Here is a 16,352-nt window from a genome sequence, read left to right as displayed (position 1 = left end):
AAAATGTGTCGAGAGAAAACAACTTTAATCCTTTCCATTCAATCCTAATTTTTTTTAGACATCATAAATGGTCTCTTAGGTGTTTTGAGTCAGACTTTTAGTTATAACTCCCGAGAATGGAATTGCAAACATCTCAATAAAGTATCAAGTCCCCATCGTGCAACAGTCGGATCCTGCTTCTTCTCAGATGGAACATGCAGCCCAAACATTTCTAAATATTAGCTTGCTGCTAGCTTCAAAATACAGATAATGATACAGTTTCTTTCTGAGAAACCTCATCTGTCTCTGGGTTTCCATAATTACAGAGCATCACTTCTTGACAACTGCCGTTTCAAGAGGATTCCAGATGTGCTCACATCACGGGAGTATCGAAGGTCAACCTTTTCCTCCCTTTTATGAAGAGAAAGTCATCTCAAAATGCTTCCAAATGTGCATTGCACAAGTGTTCACTAACACTGGAAGGCAAACTTAATCAAATGTCCAAATATCCGTGTTTTATACACGTTATGACTTTAAGCTCCAACAGTGTCTTCTGACTTTCACTTTTGTTTAAGGAGAATTAAAAAAACAGCTGGTTTTAAATTCTTAGAATTTATTAAAGCTTGCATTTTACATTCTATGGGGAACCATCTGTTTTTTATAGTCTACGAATTGTGTCATCTGCCATTAAACCAGAATTGTTATTTATACATTTTTGGATGGAAGGCCTCATCTTCCAGGTATAGCAGCACTTGTAAAGTGGGTGTGTACGGAGGACTAGCAATTGGAATAAAAGCGTTAAGATCTGCATCAGATCAGCTGATTCTTGTATAGAATTTCTTATTCAGACAATGCGACCACACACATTCAGTTAGATTCAGAAAAACTTCTGAGTCGATGACAGTCTAATGCAGTGTTTTTCAACCTTTTTTGAGCCACGGCACACTTTAACCTTGATAAAAATCCGGCGGCACACCAGCATCCAAGATTTTTTTTAAAAAAAGGAGAAACTCAGTCTGTATTGATCTACAGACCCTCCGCAATCTCACATGCATTTTTGTGATAATTGTGGCAGAAAAAGCTGGAAGTTGCAGCTGTTTTTTTCTAAAAGATGTAATAAAAGTTAAGTTAGAAGGTTTAAAAACTTTCTGATGTGTGTTCGCTGTGGTGTCAAGACCTCAGAGGAAGACTCATTGTGCGCTAAGACTCTGTCACTTTAACCCAATGCCTCAAAGTGCAAACAGCCGCCGAACGCCAGACAGACTCGCATCTCTGAGATTCTTGTTTTGTTCACTTTTTCCACGGTCTGATACCGGATCCCGCGGAAAGCTACACCGCTAAAGACGAGCTCTACCTGGTATTTTTGTTGGAACTGAGCAATTTTATGAGCAGAATCGGAACAAGGAAGTGAAGACTTTAACCACTTCTGATTGGTCAGACTGATGACGTGTGATTAAGCCTCCAAGAATGATTGGTAGAGACAGTTAAAGGGGCGGAACTTTTCAGAATTCAAACCACCAATCAAATAAACACAAAGAAAAAAGTATTTTATGATCTTTCATATTCTTAACTCCTCAGTGTTTTATCAGGGCCTGTTTGGATGAACAAAGAGCTGATATCCTGGAGATGGTTAATGTTTTTAGATCAGTTAAAGAGGGCAATTTCCCACGGCATACCTGACCATCTCCCACGGCAAACTAGTGTGCCGCAGCACACTGGTTGAAAAACACTGGTCTAATGTGTGAGTTTGTAGCTTTGACAGATTTATAGCACAAAAAGCTCAAGCTTCTGTGACTTCGTTTGACCTTCGTCCCCATCAGTACAAAGATTTGAAACCCTTTCAGAACAAATTATCTTTATGCTGTTAAAAGAAATATATACTGGAGCATCATAAATATATTCATCAGTTCCACCAAGGAAGCAATGAATGACTGCTAAGACCTTTTTCTTGATATATAATTTTGCATGCCATTTATACTAGTTAGATTTTTTTCACTTCTGTGATTCTGCTGGTTGTCCTTCCAGTTGTTAAAGAGTCCTTCATGTGCTAAAGATAAATGACAGTTTATATAACCGTAATGACTTCCACAGAGGAGACACTCAATACTTTGCAGTGACATAACTTCTTGTATTTGCTGTTGGACACTCACTTGGCAGAGACTTTTTGGCTTTCCCAGAACCGCGACTCTTTCACTTTGAACCACGGGAAGTTTCGCTCCATTTGCTGAAAAAGAAAACATTCCGTCATATTTACACATGAAGCACCTGCACAGACTTGCAGTTTGGGTGGAAAATCCATTGACGATTCAGTGTTCATTCAAATAAATCCCAGACAGGGTGATCGATCACTTCAATCAGCGCAAGAAAGATGTGTTTCTTTAACTTGTTGCTCTGCTGCCACTGCAGAACTTGGATAGAGTTTGTGACACTGAGCAGAATACTAGTGTTTGCAGTGAAACATGTCTGGGATTCTTACCCGAATGAAGAAGGACTTCACCATGCTGTTAGCCTTTCTGCCCTCAGGCTGGCCTCCATCACCCTTAATGGCTGTCTGGATGATCCGCACAATGTCATCATTAAAGTCCAGCTGGCAGAGAAAAGACAGAAGCACATGATTTACATATCCAACGCATAATAACACAATATAAAATCACAACATGTTGAAAGGCAAGTGTGGAAAGGCCTTTGTGGTATCTAAATTACTCTGGATGACATAGGATTACTTTATCCAGAAAATGCACAGGAAATAAAAAGTTATTTCATTGGCTTAAATCCATTACACTTTTTAAAAAGTGAGTGTGATGGTAGAGGCCTCTATATGTTCTTTAACCTAAATAGGCTTAATGGCAAAAGTTTAAAACAAAATAAAAGTCAATGAGCTGGAAAAAGACACAAAAATGGAAAATACACAACTAAACAACATGAAACTACAAGCTAAACAGACCAAAAGAGTTATGTCCATTTTCATGTTGGATATTCTCTTTCTTCCTTAGATGTTGTGTCATTAATAACATACTGCAGCGACCCTCAAATGTTGTAAAGCAAAGGAAAAAGTGCTTAAAATATCATCAATTTGGTTTATTTTGCTTTGATATTTGATGAATACCTTTTCTTCATTTCTTTGGTGCACATTTTTGAATTTTTGAACTACAACAGTGATTATTATTTTCACTAGACTACTATTATTTTAATGGCAGCATTATGCTCAGGATGTGTGCTTATGAAAGTCACCTTTGATATAAGTAATGAGGTATTAGGAGGAACGAACAAGCAGAACACAAACCTAACATCCCATAATTCAACAGCATTAAGCCCTCAGTCTATGAAGTGCCTGCAAAGTGAGTTGCCTTCTGTTTTAGGAGCAGACACAATTCACGTACCAGTGACCTGTAATGGCCTTGATCCATCTTCTTCTCAACAGACTCCAGATCTGGAGGGGAGTCACCGGGAGGGGTAGTGGGGGCAACTTCAGTGAGGACTGGAGGATCTGGGCCCTCCGGGGAACGGCGGGACGGAAGGCTCTCCTCCATTTCCGGATTCAGCTCTGGAGGCTTCACCGCCTGTCGCATAGTCAGAAAGTAAAGCTTTCTCTCTTTTAAATCCGAGTTTACTGCAGTTACTAAAAAAAAAAAACACTCCCATAACGTGGATTTAAACAGCACCCTCACCTGTCTGTAGCGTAACAGGTGTGTGGATGTGCGTGAGTTCAGCAGTGCATTGAGGACATTGCGGATGCAGCCCTGAAGCTCCATCTCCAGAGCTGATCTCCACTCGGCAGGATGGCATTCGGCACATTTCATACAGGTGTAGGCAATGTTTTCTGGCAGCTTTGACAGCAGTTCAAACATTTCATCTGAAAGACAGTAACAAGACAGGTTTGCTACCATCTTTCACCTCGCCTCCTGTAGATTATCAGCATTTTAAAGACGGCCCCGACAGGGATATTCCTTCAAAAGCTGACAGCGGTAAATTATGTTAGCATGCCATGTGATTGAATAGAACCTCTCTTCTCCTGCTGACTAACCTGTAATGTTCTCACACTTTGCATGAACCCACTGTTTGCAGCGAGCACACTCCATCATCTTGCTGTCATAGTAATCATCGCTGTAGCTCTTATCACACAGTGGACAGAAGTTACCTGCAAGACCAAAAAACAAAACAAAACACATTTAGCCAACAATTTTTGGGTGACATTTCTAATCCCCAAATAGTTTAATTGATTGAGTAAAATTAGCAAATACTTGAAGTTTTCTCTGATTCAAAAAGCAGTCAGGATCTAACCTTTAGCAAAGAGTTTGGCACAGTCATGGCACATGGAGAAATCATGTGACCACTGAGCATCCCAGGACTTCCCAGGTTTAGTGGCTCCACAACTCTTGCAGCGTACACACTTGGTGCAAATCTGACGAGAAAACACATGACATGGATGAACAGATGTGATGAAACGGTGTAGAGGTTACATTGTAGTGTGGGTGACAAGCTTTTGAAGAAACTTTATGTGAGTCTTCTGAACATAAGGAAGAAGAAAACTCAATTGTTTGAAGTATGGTTAAAGAGATGAAAGTGAGGTAATAGAGAGAGAACAGGGAGGAGTAGAGAGGAAACATACCCAGATTCTCTTCTTCTTGGTGGGTTTGGTAGGGTAGTTGGGACCCAGGCACTCCGGGTGATAGCTGTTGCGGCACTTATCACACTCTACCAGCTGTTGCTGCAATCAAAGCGATCCCAGATTAAATTAAAAAGCTAAAATATCAATCATCTTTATTGATTACCGATTTGTTTTTGTTGAGAGCTGATTAATAACAAATATCCCTTTTTTGGTTCTAGCTAATCCCAGCAGCGGTCATTGTCATTTGGAAATGAATTCAAGATCATCAGTGAACTGTTTTCACATTAAACTCAGAGTACCGGTAGTTTGGATTTTAAGAACACTACAGCCAGCACTGCTTCCCTAAGTTAAAAGGTAAGGATCATTGGCAGTGGGCTGTGTAAATGCAAGATCGTCGTTTGAAATGGGTTATTGTGCTTCTATATATAGATCAGTGGATCTGTAGATGGCCACAAGCTCTATCAAGCTTCTCTTGTGTCCTTGGGACAGCACAGTTAGCTCACACAGCCCTTTGCAAAACACATCATTAAAAGCTGAAGCATCTATTTATTTTTCCAATCAGGAGATATATCTGCCATTTATAAATCTATCACTCTATGTTTTACGCACACAATTTGCATTACATTTGTCATATGGTTTGTCATGTCAGCAGCCTTAGTAGGAGCTGAGATGTGAGCCATTAAATAAGTCTCTGCTGTAAAGTTAGAGTGACAGCTGACCTGAGCAGCAGCTCAATCCCAGATTAAAGTCAGACCATTAATACATTTTTTTCTGTGCTTTGATTCGATCTTTTCTTTTTAAAAACTTGTTCCAACAAACCCTTTTCTTTTGGCTGGCTTGTTCTGAATGGGCAGCAACCAACCCCTTCATGGTTTGCAACTATCTAAGCAGTTAATTTACTGAGCTGCTTAGACCAAATATGCATAATCCTTAAATGAGACAGCATGCACATTCAGATAGGACACGACTTTAATGAACAAAAACATGGCAAAAATCCAAGATTCTCGTTCTCTGTTCAGAAAAGGCCGGGCACTCTCCACTGTCACACTCCAAACGGAGCTTCTTTTGTTTGCTACTTCAAACTGAACTAAACGGCTTACTTTAGCTTTCTGGTGCTGGCGCCCACAGGCCTGGCAGAACCGGCACAGTCGACAACACCAGTTCTCAAACTGCTCCTGAAGAGGGCGCTCTGACTCCCCCAGGCAAAAGAGATGGAATGGTTCACAGCATACCCGGCAGTAGACAAACTACCAAAAAAAGAAGAGACAATTTAAAAGGCCAGCATGTAAGCTGAACTAAAAATAAAAATCAATGGAAATTGAAAAGCAAAATTCACAATATTTCACCTCGACATTTCCACTGCTTGCACACAGGAAGCAGAGCACCCTTGGAGTGATAGGCACAGAGGTGAGCAGGCTGAGGCCTCCAGCCTCCCACACCTTCTCCACATCATGGTCCCTCTGAAAATCCACTCTGATACGATGCACTCCGTCGCAGGGCGCTCTGGGCTTCACCTGGTCCCTAGTCGAGGGAGTGCTCAGCAAGTTTAAAGTACTGCTGCTGGTAGGTTTAGTGTTCAGCGGCTTTTTGAGAAAACAATCGAGGAGATAGAAAAGATTAGAAACGATCCACGGCTCACTTACAAAGAAAAAAAACAGAAATTCAAAGTGTTTTCTTCTAAGAAAATGAAAAAGCTGTAATGTAAATGTGTAAAACACTATCCTCAGTGAAGTCTCACCTTGTCTTTTGGTCTCTGTTTAGTTGATGGAGGAACAGAGCGAGATGTTGGCTTCTTTGACTGTTTTGAGTCAGCTGAGGAAAGGAAACAGGCAATACATTATGAATTTTAGCATATACTGTTTTATATATTCATTTATGTCATTTATAATTTTGTGATAAAAATAAGTAGTAGCACCAAACCAAGTTCATTGAAAATTAGCAGCTGGATTGTGGTGGCAGGAAGAGTACAGTGTGGGGGCTGCTCTCTCTGAAATATGAATGCAGGACAAACGTGCGCCCCGGTCTCTCACCTGTTGGAAGTGGGCTCTGCTGTTGTGCTGAGTGCTGCTGGGGTTTCTTCTTGTGTTCACACGGAGAAACCTTGGGTGAGGACTCTTTTGTTAAAGCCGGCTGGCTGGCGGGAGGCCACGGCTGCTGTTGCGCCATTTGGGAAGGTTGAGATGGTTGGGCCATTTGCGGCGGTGTTGACTGAGAGGGGGAACTGTGCGCTGAAGAAGATGAGGAGGAAGATGAGGAGGAGGACGAAGAAGAAGAGGAAGTGGAAGATAATGATGTAGAGGAAGAAGCCAGAGCGGGCTGCTGTGGTTTCGGGCCTTTTTTGCCGCTTGTATTGCTGGAAACGGGGAGCTGCTTGGGGCCCTCCTTGGTCAAAGATGGAGACTCAGCCTCAAATGTGACTGTGTTGGAAGCCTGAGAAGGTTCGACTGGGGAGGGGGTCGACAAGGGGATAGGAGAGGATTGCTTTGACAATGGCAGCTGTTTCGATTTCTCCTCTCCCAGCTTTCTAGGGGGACTTTCACTCTTTTTACAGGGAGGATCCTCCTTTGGTGGGGCAGGGGTAGCTTTTGGGGCAGACTCTGTGACGGGCCCTTTTACAGGATTTTTGTCAGGCAACTTAATCTTTTTCTTGTCCTTTTTGTCTTTGCTCTGCTTCTGAAGAAACATTTTTGAGGGCATCCACTGCAAGTTCTGGCACTTTCTCATCCTGTGAGAGGAAACACAGAAAGCTCAAACCTCCTAATTCTACAAAATGAGAATTTGTAATCAAGTTTCCTTTCAAATTACTGGGGGGAAAATTGCAAGGCCATGAACAAAACCTTACTTGCAACATTGCTTTTTAATGTTTCGTCCTCCAAACTTTGGTTTGTCGAGACAGTTGGTGCAGACCCCGCAGTCTTCTGGAACTTGGCAGCCTGAGCATTGGCCACAGCGGCGTGAGCGACGCCCCTTCTTGAGTGGAGCCTCTTGAACGGCTTTTTGCCGTGTCTCCCGTGGCTTTATGGGCGGAGACTGTGGTTCTGCCTCCTCAGAGCCCGCTACTGATGATTTATCTAAAAACACAAAAACATTGTTAGAAGTTATCATAAACATTTATATAATTTTCACAATCTAAAGCAATTTCCTCTTAGAGACTCATTTGTTCCTATAGAAGCATCTTATTTTTTGTGGATTACAAATGCAGATCTTTCAGGTTAAAACAAGCAAGTCAACAGCAGGTTGGCTGAAGATGTCCTACCATCGTTCCCCATAGAAGACAGGATCTTCTCTCTCTCTTCCCAGGGCAAGGCACTAAGTGTGGGCATGTCATCAGGGAACACGGCCCGATTACGGCCCAACGCCACAGCAGCACGACGGCATACGTGCTTGATCCGTGGACCCCGGACTGAGGCCTCTGACGAGTCACTTTCCTGACCCTGTAAGGCCAAACATTTGTTTAGAAATATAAACATATAAAAGGCTTTTTGTATTCATCTATTATTTTGGTTTCTCTAACAGGAGATCAGATCTATATGACTTTCTGATGCTTAGTTTTAGAGTACAGTTAAGCAAAAACAAACACTTCTCCAGAGGAAAGCCAGCTCCTCCTTCAACATGCAGCCCCGTTACCTTAATAACTCTCTGCAACGTTCCTCTAATCAAACTTTAATAAAAGTATAAAACACAAGTTTGATATTTGAAGAATGTAATTTATAAAATGTAAGCAAAGAAAACAAAACAAAACAGTGCAACTTAAGATCTAGAAAATCAGCAGAACTAACCTGGACCTTATTCTGCTCTGCAGGTTTCTGCTTATTCTTCTTTATCGCAATGAGCTGGTCTTTGGCCTTCTTCAGGAGTCCAACTATGCGCTTATCTGGCAAAGGATGTTGCTCTGTTTGCTTTACTAATAAGGAGACGGGGAGCTGATGTTTGCCTGATGGCTGCCCTGGAAGGCTTGGTGTCTGCTGGTTAGGCATGCTTCGCTTCTCTTTGTCCTTTTCCACATTTTCTGTTTCGGCTACTTTCTCAGACAGTCTGCCTTTTTTGGGTGGACGACCTTTACCAATCGAACTGTGATGAAGGCCGCGCCCGTCCGAGGAAGCAGTGTCAGAAATTGTGTCGACGGATGTCGATTTCTTTCTCCCTGGGGTTTTTTTTGGTGAAAGGTGTAAGACACCACCTTCTGAGTCCCTCTTATCTACCCCAAACAGGCTGGACGGCGGATTGGGGGAATCATCCAATGCAATTGTCTTATTTCTCTTCTCGAAATCCTTTCTTCCATCTCTTTTATTTTCCTTCTCTTTCTCTCGGTTCTTCTCAAAATCATTTTCTTTTTCTTTAGTGGCTGGCTCCGGGGGAGCCTTTTCTTTGCCGCCTTTACCGGCTCCTCGTCCTGTGTCCTGAGCACTGGATGGAAAAGCAGAGAAAAGTGGAGAAGGAGCGGCAGGTGGAGTTGACAAAGATGGGGTTCCATTTGCCCCTCTTCTGCTCTCAGGTGTTCCTTGTGCAGGGAGACTCAGAGAAACACTGGAGAAGGTGCTGAAAGGAGCAGGCACTAAGGCACTAGTGGCTAGTGAACTAGCCAAAGAGCTGGGGTTACCACTGGAGACGGAGCTTGACAGCACAGACATTTCAGATGTGACTTTCCCTACAGAAACATGGCCTCCCATTTGGCTGCTGCGCCTGGTCATTGAATGTGATGGAGATCGTGGATTGCTGCGCTGCGCCACAGAGACCGGTCGTCTCCTAGGGCGCAAGTTCTGAGCGGAAGAAGAGGAATTCTGATGTGGGGAGAGAGAACCGGGACTGCTCCCAGATGATGAAGGCAAAGTGACTGATTCAAATATGCGAGAGTGGGCCTCACTGGGTGTAAAGCACGGAGCCCGAAGCAATGGGCTGCGCTTTGCGTGTGGTGCATCAAAGCGGGTTGATGAGGGATGCTGGTGGTGGGTATGAAGAGGGCCGAACAGACGAGTGCCTGTGCCTGCTCCGGCGCCTGGCAATCGAAACGCACCTGCAGTGGCTCCTCCGGCTCCTAAGACGCCTTGGGGCAACAACCCAACATCTTCGAGTGTGAGAGGAGGGGGACGGAAGTTGTCAAATATTGGTTTTCGGATGAGGCCCTCCTTGGCATATTTAGCCGAGGAGAAGCAGGGAAGTTTAGGGTTGGACATGGAGGTCCAGCGGAAAGTGGGCTCTCTGAGAATCGATCGGTTCCGTTTGTCTGACAAGTTGGACAGCACAGGTGACCCGGGCAGGAAAGGTGGGATGGGGTGAGGCATCCAGGATGGCTGCGAGAGGTGTTCACTGATGGCAGCTGCGCTGGAAGAACTTGATTGGGGAGGCTGTGTGAGAGTAAGAAGAGAAGAAGGCGGAGGAGGGGGGGACGAAGGAGAAGAAGCTGTGGATGACGCTTGCTGGGAATTCCCAATCGTAGAGGAGGGCATCAGCAGTCCTGTTGGTGGGCTGATGATTGGCTTCTTAACCCTGGTGGTGAGTCTCTCCTTGACCCTCTGTTTGTGACTACCCCGACCTACCCCTTGTGCTCTGCGGCCTCTGCGACTCCTGTCTGACAACACATGCTCGGGCTCTGTTTCAGAGGGGGGAGAGAGCGGTTGGGACCCTTGCAGCAAACTGGACTCTCTCTCTCCATGAGAAGACGGGGAATTGTCCTCCTGATCTGACAAAGTCTGCGTGGCTTCAGAAGCTTGGGAGTCGCAGGACGAGTCGTCCAAGCTTGGGCTGCTGGACCTGGAAGACTCTGCAGATGACAGCTGGGAGGAATGCTGTGACACAGCACTTGAGCCGCAAGATGGTGCACTGCTGCTAAATCTCCCGTTGGCCGTGTTGGAGCTGCTGTTGAGCAGGCTGGGAGCTGCTGATGGGACAGCGTGAATAGGCTCAGGAGATGCTGTGTGAGGAGGCGAAACAATAGGAGCAGTCATACCACTGCTCGCAGTGGCAACAGTAACAGAAACAAGTGCAGGAGAAGGGGATGAAGAGGTGGCAGACGTGGTCTGAGCAGATGTAGAAAGTGCTGAGGTGGGTGTCTCTAAACGCGGCATCTTAGCCAGGGGTGTGGAGGTTCCAAAACTGCCCTCGTCCTCAATGAAGCGCTTGGGGGTTTTAATGATACGAAGGGAAACAGTGCTTACTACAGGCATGATAAACTGCCGGATATTTTTTAGTTGGGTTTTTCTGATCCCAGCTTCAGAGGATGAAACCACACTGCCCCCAGTGGCAACGGCTTCTTTCTCCAATCGCTTTTGTGCTCCTTTCTTCGCACGCTGCAGAAGCTGTTTAGCAATAGTCGCATCAGTTCGTTTAGAAGGGGGGACTATTCTGACTGGTTTTACGTGTCTGGGGCTTTTTCTGAGGCCTACTGGCTTACCCAATTTAGACGGAGGAGGAGAAGCAGCTGCGCTGGAAGGGACTTGGTCATCAGACCCATCCACATTCTTCAGTATGGCCTGCTGACTTGTGAGCTGATCTGTGCTGCTGTCTCCACCTCTGACTCTAAATGCTTTATGTTTCCCTTCCCCACCTTCAACCAAGGTGCACAGCTGTGCAGCAGCAGTCATAGCTTTCAGACGCTCGGCCGAAGGCGGTCGGCCAGGCCTGCGTCGGGGGACACCGGGCACAGTCTTGAGGTGTGGATTGAGAGGCGTCATTTTAGTTTCTGTTAGCCTCTTCAGTTTGTTAACTTTGGGTTCACTCCGTCCAGCTTTGGAAAGCCTTGCCTCCATGTCGTGAGGCTGAGCAGAGCCCGCTGGCGGCTTTTTTGCGGCCTTTTTGTCCTTCTCCCCCTCCGTGTCCAAACCCAACTCAGACTCAGCAAGCCTGCTGTCCTCGTCTGCTGCATGGTTTCCTGAACTCCAAGCTTTCTTGTTGCTTGAAGATGGTGGCCGACCTCTTCGCTTCTCTCCAGTGCCAGGTGGTCTCCCAGGTAGCCTTTTCTCCTTTTCTGCTGGCAATTCGGGACCCTCAAGTTTAGCCTGTGTAGGGGAGGGCAGCGATGAGTGTGGTGATAAACTTGCAGCCGTTCTCTGAGTAGTCAGACCCCGCGGGGGACGGCCTCTGGGCTTCTTCTCCTGTGCGGCTGTGCCTGCTAAAACAAAACAGAGAACAAAACATTCATTCAGCATAAAATGCCAACTTCAAATAGCCTACACAAGTACAGTCTTCAACAAAACAGTAACAGAGTATCTGGATATTTTAAAATCTGTTTTGGCTTTACCTGAAGAAGGGTCCGAGGGACTCTGGGCCCCTGTGTGTTCAGCAAAGGTTCCAAAGCCCAAAAAAGCTTCTTCCTACGAACAGGAGATACATGTTTTATGATAACCCAACACTGAAAAAATGAAAAGGATCGAAAAGAGTCATAAATGATAAACAAGAGGTCTAAAAGCCACCAACAATTGAGTTCTTCCTGAATTATTGATCCTGACAAATGACTTTGACTTTTAGAATGACGGGCCTTCAATGACGGGCCTTCAGCTGCAGACAGTCTAGTTTAGCCATTTGACTTATGGCTGGCTGAGTGTCTGTCTGATACCCCTTCTTGAAAGTGAAGAATCCGTCTTGAGAAAAATGACCTTGTTCTAACTAAGCATCACCTCTGAAAAAGATGTTAAAAATTCAGCAAAGTAAAAAGGAGAGTAACTTATCTCCTTTAGCAGAGGATAACCAGACCATCATTTTTGAAAGAGAGAGCATAATCTAATTTCACAGTTCTGTCCAGTCGCAACATTGAAAGAAGAAGTAATGGCCAAAATCCTTTATGATTTAGGTGCAAGAGGCATGGAGGAATCAAAGGCACTTCAGCAGAATATGTTGTTGGTGCCTTAAATGTATGTTTTGGTAGGGAAGGAAAGGCAAAGATTGTTTTTGTAACGCTAGACACCCAGTGACTGCAAGTTGTCAAGCTCTAAAACAAATAATACCCCAACCTCTGGACTGCTAGAGAGTTTGTGGGATGGATGGATGGATGGATGGATGGATGGATGGATGGATGAATGGATGGATGGATGGATGGATGGATGGATGGATGGATGGATGGATGGATGGATGGATGGATGGATGGATGGATGGATGGATGGATGGATGGATGGATGGATGGATGGATGGATGGATGGATGTTTTCATTCAATGATAAATTATTAATTTATTTGAATCTTTCTAGAAAAAAAAACATGCTAGTCCATATGGAGGGTGAGGGGCATTCTTCTCGAGGCAACAAGTGTCAGAGTTGTTCTCCTTTTGCATCAGTCCAGTCTTGTCCTGCAGTTTTCATCACTACTTGCAATCAATACCTTCGGAGTGGAGGTGTGCATGTCACTTCATGATGTTTATTTATAGAAATGTGTGGGGATGCAGTTGAGGTCTTGCTGGCCCAGTTTAAAGAGCAGCTGCTATCCAAGAGTGTGCAAATGACTACATGCTCACAGATTTTGCAGATAACACACATCATCATGAGGACACAAAAAATGCGCCTGATACACACAATATGGAATCTAATTTAAATACTGTATATTTAAGATATGAGGCAACCGGAAAAACTTTCACCTGTTCTCTGTATAAGCAAATGGCAATTTTAAAAATGTAAATCCTGCTGTTTATCCTGGCAGGCATTATGAATCTGATCATCTGACATTCCTTACAGTGAATCTGCATCAGTTATTTCCATGAATGCTTCTCTCCTCTCTTTCCCTCTCCTCATGAAGCATAAAGCATCCTCCCCTTTTGGAGCAAGTGGCTGCTCTTGGTTGGTGCTGTTGCAGAGCTAAAAAAAGGGGCGGAGCACCAACAGACAGCACTGACTTGCTGTGGTAGTGCGAGTAGCAGTCAATGACATCACAGCATGCAATGCTAACAGAAAGTGCTGCAGGAGCTGCTGACATGTACAGTACACGGACTCGTGCACCCTCTCCATACGCCTGCAATCATAAAACACACACCAGAGGCACACGCGTCCAACGTACATATGCATAGAGACTCCGGATATGAACCGCAAATCAAGATGTAAACAAGCAGAACATCAGACTTAGGGGAATGGGGGAGGGGGCGCACAAGAAAGCCAAGCGAGCAATCCCGTGAAGAAAGGAGGAGGGCTGTGGGGAGGCTGGAGAAGAAGAGAAAAAGAGCGAAAGAGGCAGCATCTTGACCACATGCAGCATCGGTACAGAACTGGACTGCGGTTATCTCCTGGGCCCGGTTGGGTTTTGGACTTTCTAATAGAAGCTCACCAAATCCCAAACTACGCAGTCTCACACACATGGCTCCCCTCTCCTCCCCATCCCTGCTCTCTGCCAATGCTCCCCAAAAACATTTGCAGTCAGTCACTCCCTCGTTGCCCGCTCACTTGCTTCCCGCCCACTAGCTGCTCAGCAGCAGCAGCAGCATGTGAAACACGAGGCTCGCCACAAGCTCAGTGGCAGGAAGGCATGGGGAGGTAACTTCAAGAAGTAAACAAATGCTGTAGTAGACTAACACGGTGGAAGTTTGAGCCGCCTTTCCTTGCAACAAGGAGGTAAAACCATCTAAGCTGAAGAGCGTTTTTCCTTTTTGCTGCTGTGCTGTCACTCTTAGATCTGTTGCATTTCATCCAACCGTATTTGACAGAAGTCACTAACAGATTCAGAGAAGAAAAGCAGAATGATTCATTGAGGGAGCAAAACAGTTACATCCAGATGATGCAAGGGGCTGTCCCTGCTCTTTCTGAGATGGATGAGAATTTGGTTTCAGGGGTACTTTTTCCTTTCAATCTGACAGAGCATTTAAATGAAGCTACTGGGACTTTCTAGAAGTAGAAATCTAAAGACATTTGACTGACAATTTGATACCAGCGTCTGGTCCAATCTTTAAAATTTAGATTTCTTTATTCACTAAAATGTTGTGAAATATTTAAAACCGTCCTTCAATGCACTTGTTTATTATATAAAGTAAAAAAAAGTGTTTTTTTTTTCTTTATAACTGTTTCTGAAGCACATATACAAAAAAAAACACCCCCAAGGATGGGGGACCGCCTCTTCCAATAACTTGCACAAAGGAAAATGAAGACAGTTGGTGAACAAAGACAAACAGGAAAACTGTCAAATGTAAAGATGTGTCCCACTCTTACACACAGTAAGAGTCAAACATAGATTGACAGACACCCACTAGCACCCATCTCCCCCAGCCCCCATCCAAGGAAGCAGCATGCACTGAAGTTTTCATCAAAACTAAGACAAAGAAAACTCGCCTGCATCCATAGCAATGAGTAAAATAAAACCTGAGCAACACCGCCCACCCCTTACAACCAGACATATAGAGGTGAAAGCTCCCTTGCCTGCCTGCTGCAGCAGAATAAAGCCATGGATGGAGAGTCTGTGACTAATTCTCCACCCAGTGTTGCCCCGTTGGGAAAGGGGTTGGGGGGGGGGGGGGTCGTCCCGCACCCTTTGATATCCTTCCCTGCCCTCTTTCAGCCATGCGCACTTTGTGAGAGCGAAGATAAAAGCAGACACAAAGCTTCCTGCTCCAGTCCACACGCTGTCTTGCGGAAGGTTTGGCGGGTGTGGGGGTCTTCCATTTAAATAGGCCAAACACCTGCTGGACTAAGCCCCCCCTCTGCTGCTGAGGAGAACAGTTTTGCTCAGATGGCAAAGCAGAGACATTGAGGTTGATTTATCTATTCAGTATTTTCTTATATAAGGAATAACAAAAACTTGGTATTTACATGAGGGCAAAATAAATAAATAAATGTGTCAGCATGCATAATGTAGGGGACCCAAAAAGAGAAAGCATGGAGAGCAAGGTTAGCACTTTAAAGTTGAAAAAAGTGTTCACCAAAAACAAAAAGGTTTAATAATTTTTCAGGATTTAAATAAAAAAAAGCATATAAATGCATTTATTTAAAAAAAAGCAACAGCCAATGAGATCCGTTTTGAGGCACCCCCTCCAGAGGCTTAGTAATCCATTTCAAAGTGGCAGCTGTCAGAAGAAAAGTCGCTCCCTTTCAGACAGAGATGTGTGCCTGAATTGGATTCTGAGTTTTTTTCCCGATGGGTGGGGGGTGGACAAGTGTCCAACTGACACAAAATTTGGGGTAGCTAGGGGCTCAGTGGGTTGCACAGGGACATAATGGTCTGAGTGCATACATCTCCACTTCTGCTACATTCTGACAATGAAAGGACCTCCAAGTGATGGAAATGCATTTGGAAATACTTTCCCTCAATAATTTGCAAATCAAAAGAGATCAAGGTGTAAATATCTAAGGGTGTAGTCAGACTGGAAAGTCAGTTGGTCCGTACCGAGTCCTGAACCTTGTGCTTGGTCTGTCTTCAGACTGCCTTTCCGCTTTGAACCAAAGCTTGTAAACCAAACCATGTGACTAAAGATCTCCTGTCATTGGCCAGAGGGCAAAGCAATTAGAGAAAGAATAACGGAAGTCCTGCGCTTTGCGGTCCTTGTCAGGATACTTCATTCTTTCAAACTTTATGTTTCGCCGACCTGTTTTGAACGACAGGTATAACACTTTTTACTTACTACTTGGGTATGGCGAAGGCATCCTGCAAGACGGTTACTGAAGAGACGATGACTATGACGGTACGCTGATAAGTTTGAGCCTCCATTCATCCAATCAAATTGAGTTGCTGTGTCTCATTGTCATGGTTGCCTCCTTCCTACTCTGTTTACATCCCATAATGCCCGGCTCCGCTCGTCCCTTTGGTCCAGTTGTTCTGCTCCGAACACAGACTGATACATCTCAAAGCGAACCAGAGCTCAG

General features: G+C 44.6%; 1 protein-coding gene across 2 annotated transcripts in view; it reads right to left on the bottom strand.

Moving 5' to 3' along the window:
- kmt2a (lysine (K)-specific methyltransferase 2A) overlaps positions 1-16,352 on the bottom strand; it is a 32,031-nt gene that overhangs the window by 13,211 nt on the left and 2,468 nt on the right. For both annotated transcript variants that reach the window (XM_011482582.4, XM_011482583.4), the window contains exons 2-16: positions 11,826-11,898; positions 8,368-11,696; positions 7,845-8,022; positions 7,431-7,659; positions 6,619-7,313; positions 6,327-6,400; positions 5,935-6,171; positions 5,689-5,835; positions 4,589-4,687; positions 4,261-4,381; positions 4,004-4,117; positions 3,648-3,832; positions 3,360-3,539; positions 2,456-2,566; positions 2,130-2,203 (exon numbers count right to left, since the gene is read on the bottom strand). In XM_011482582.4, the coding sequence (XP_011480884.1) occupies positions 2,130-2,203; positions 2,456-2,566; positions 3,360-3,539; positions 3,648-3,832; positions 4,004-4,117; positions 4,261-4,381; positions 4,589-4,687; positions 5,689-5,835; positions 5,935-6,171; positions 6,327-6,400; positions 6,619-7,313; positions 7,431-7,659; positions 7,845-8,022; positions 8,368-11,696; positions 11,826-11,898 (5,846 nt within the window). The remainder of the gene's footprint in view (positions 1-2,129; positions 2,204-2,455; positions 2,567-3,359; positions 3,540-3,647; positions 3,833-4,003; positions 4,118-4,260; positions 4,382-4,588; positions 4,688-5,688; positions 5,836-5,934; positions 6,172-6,326; positions 6,401-6,618; positions 7,314-7,430; positions 7,660-7,844; positions 8,023-8,367; positions 11,697-11,825; positions 11,899-16,352) is intronic.

Source organism: Oryzias latipes, chromosome 13 (genome assembly GCF_053564925.1).
Source record: "Oryzias latipes strain Hd-rR chromosome 13, Olatipes_Hd-rR_3.1".
Classification (NCBI taxonomy): Eukaryota; Metazoa; Chordata; class Actinopteri; order Beloniformes; family Adrianichthyidae; genus Oryzias; species Oryzias latipes.
This window is presented reverse-complemented; position numbering and strand designations above follow the sequence as displayed.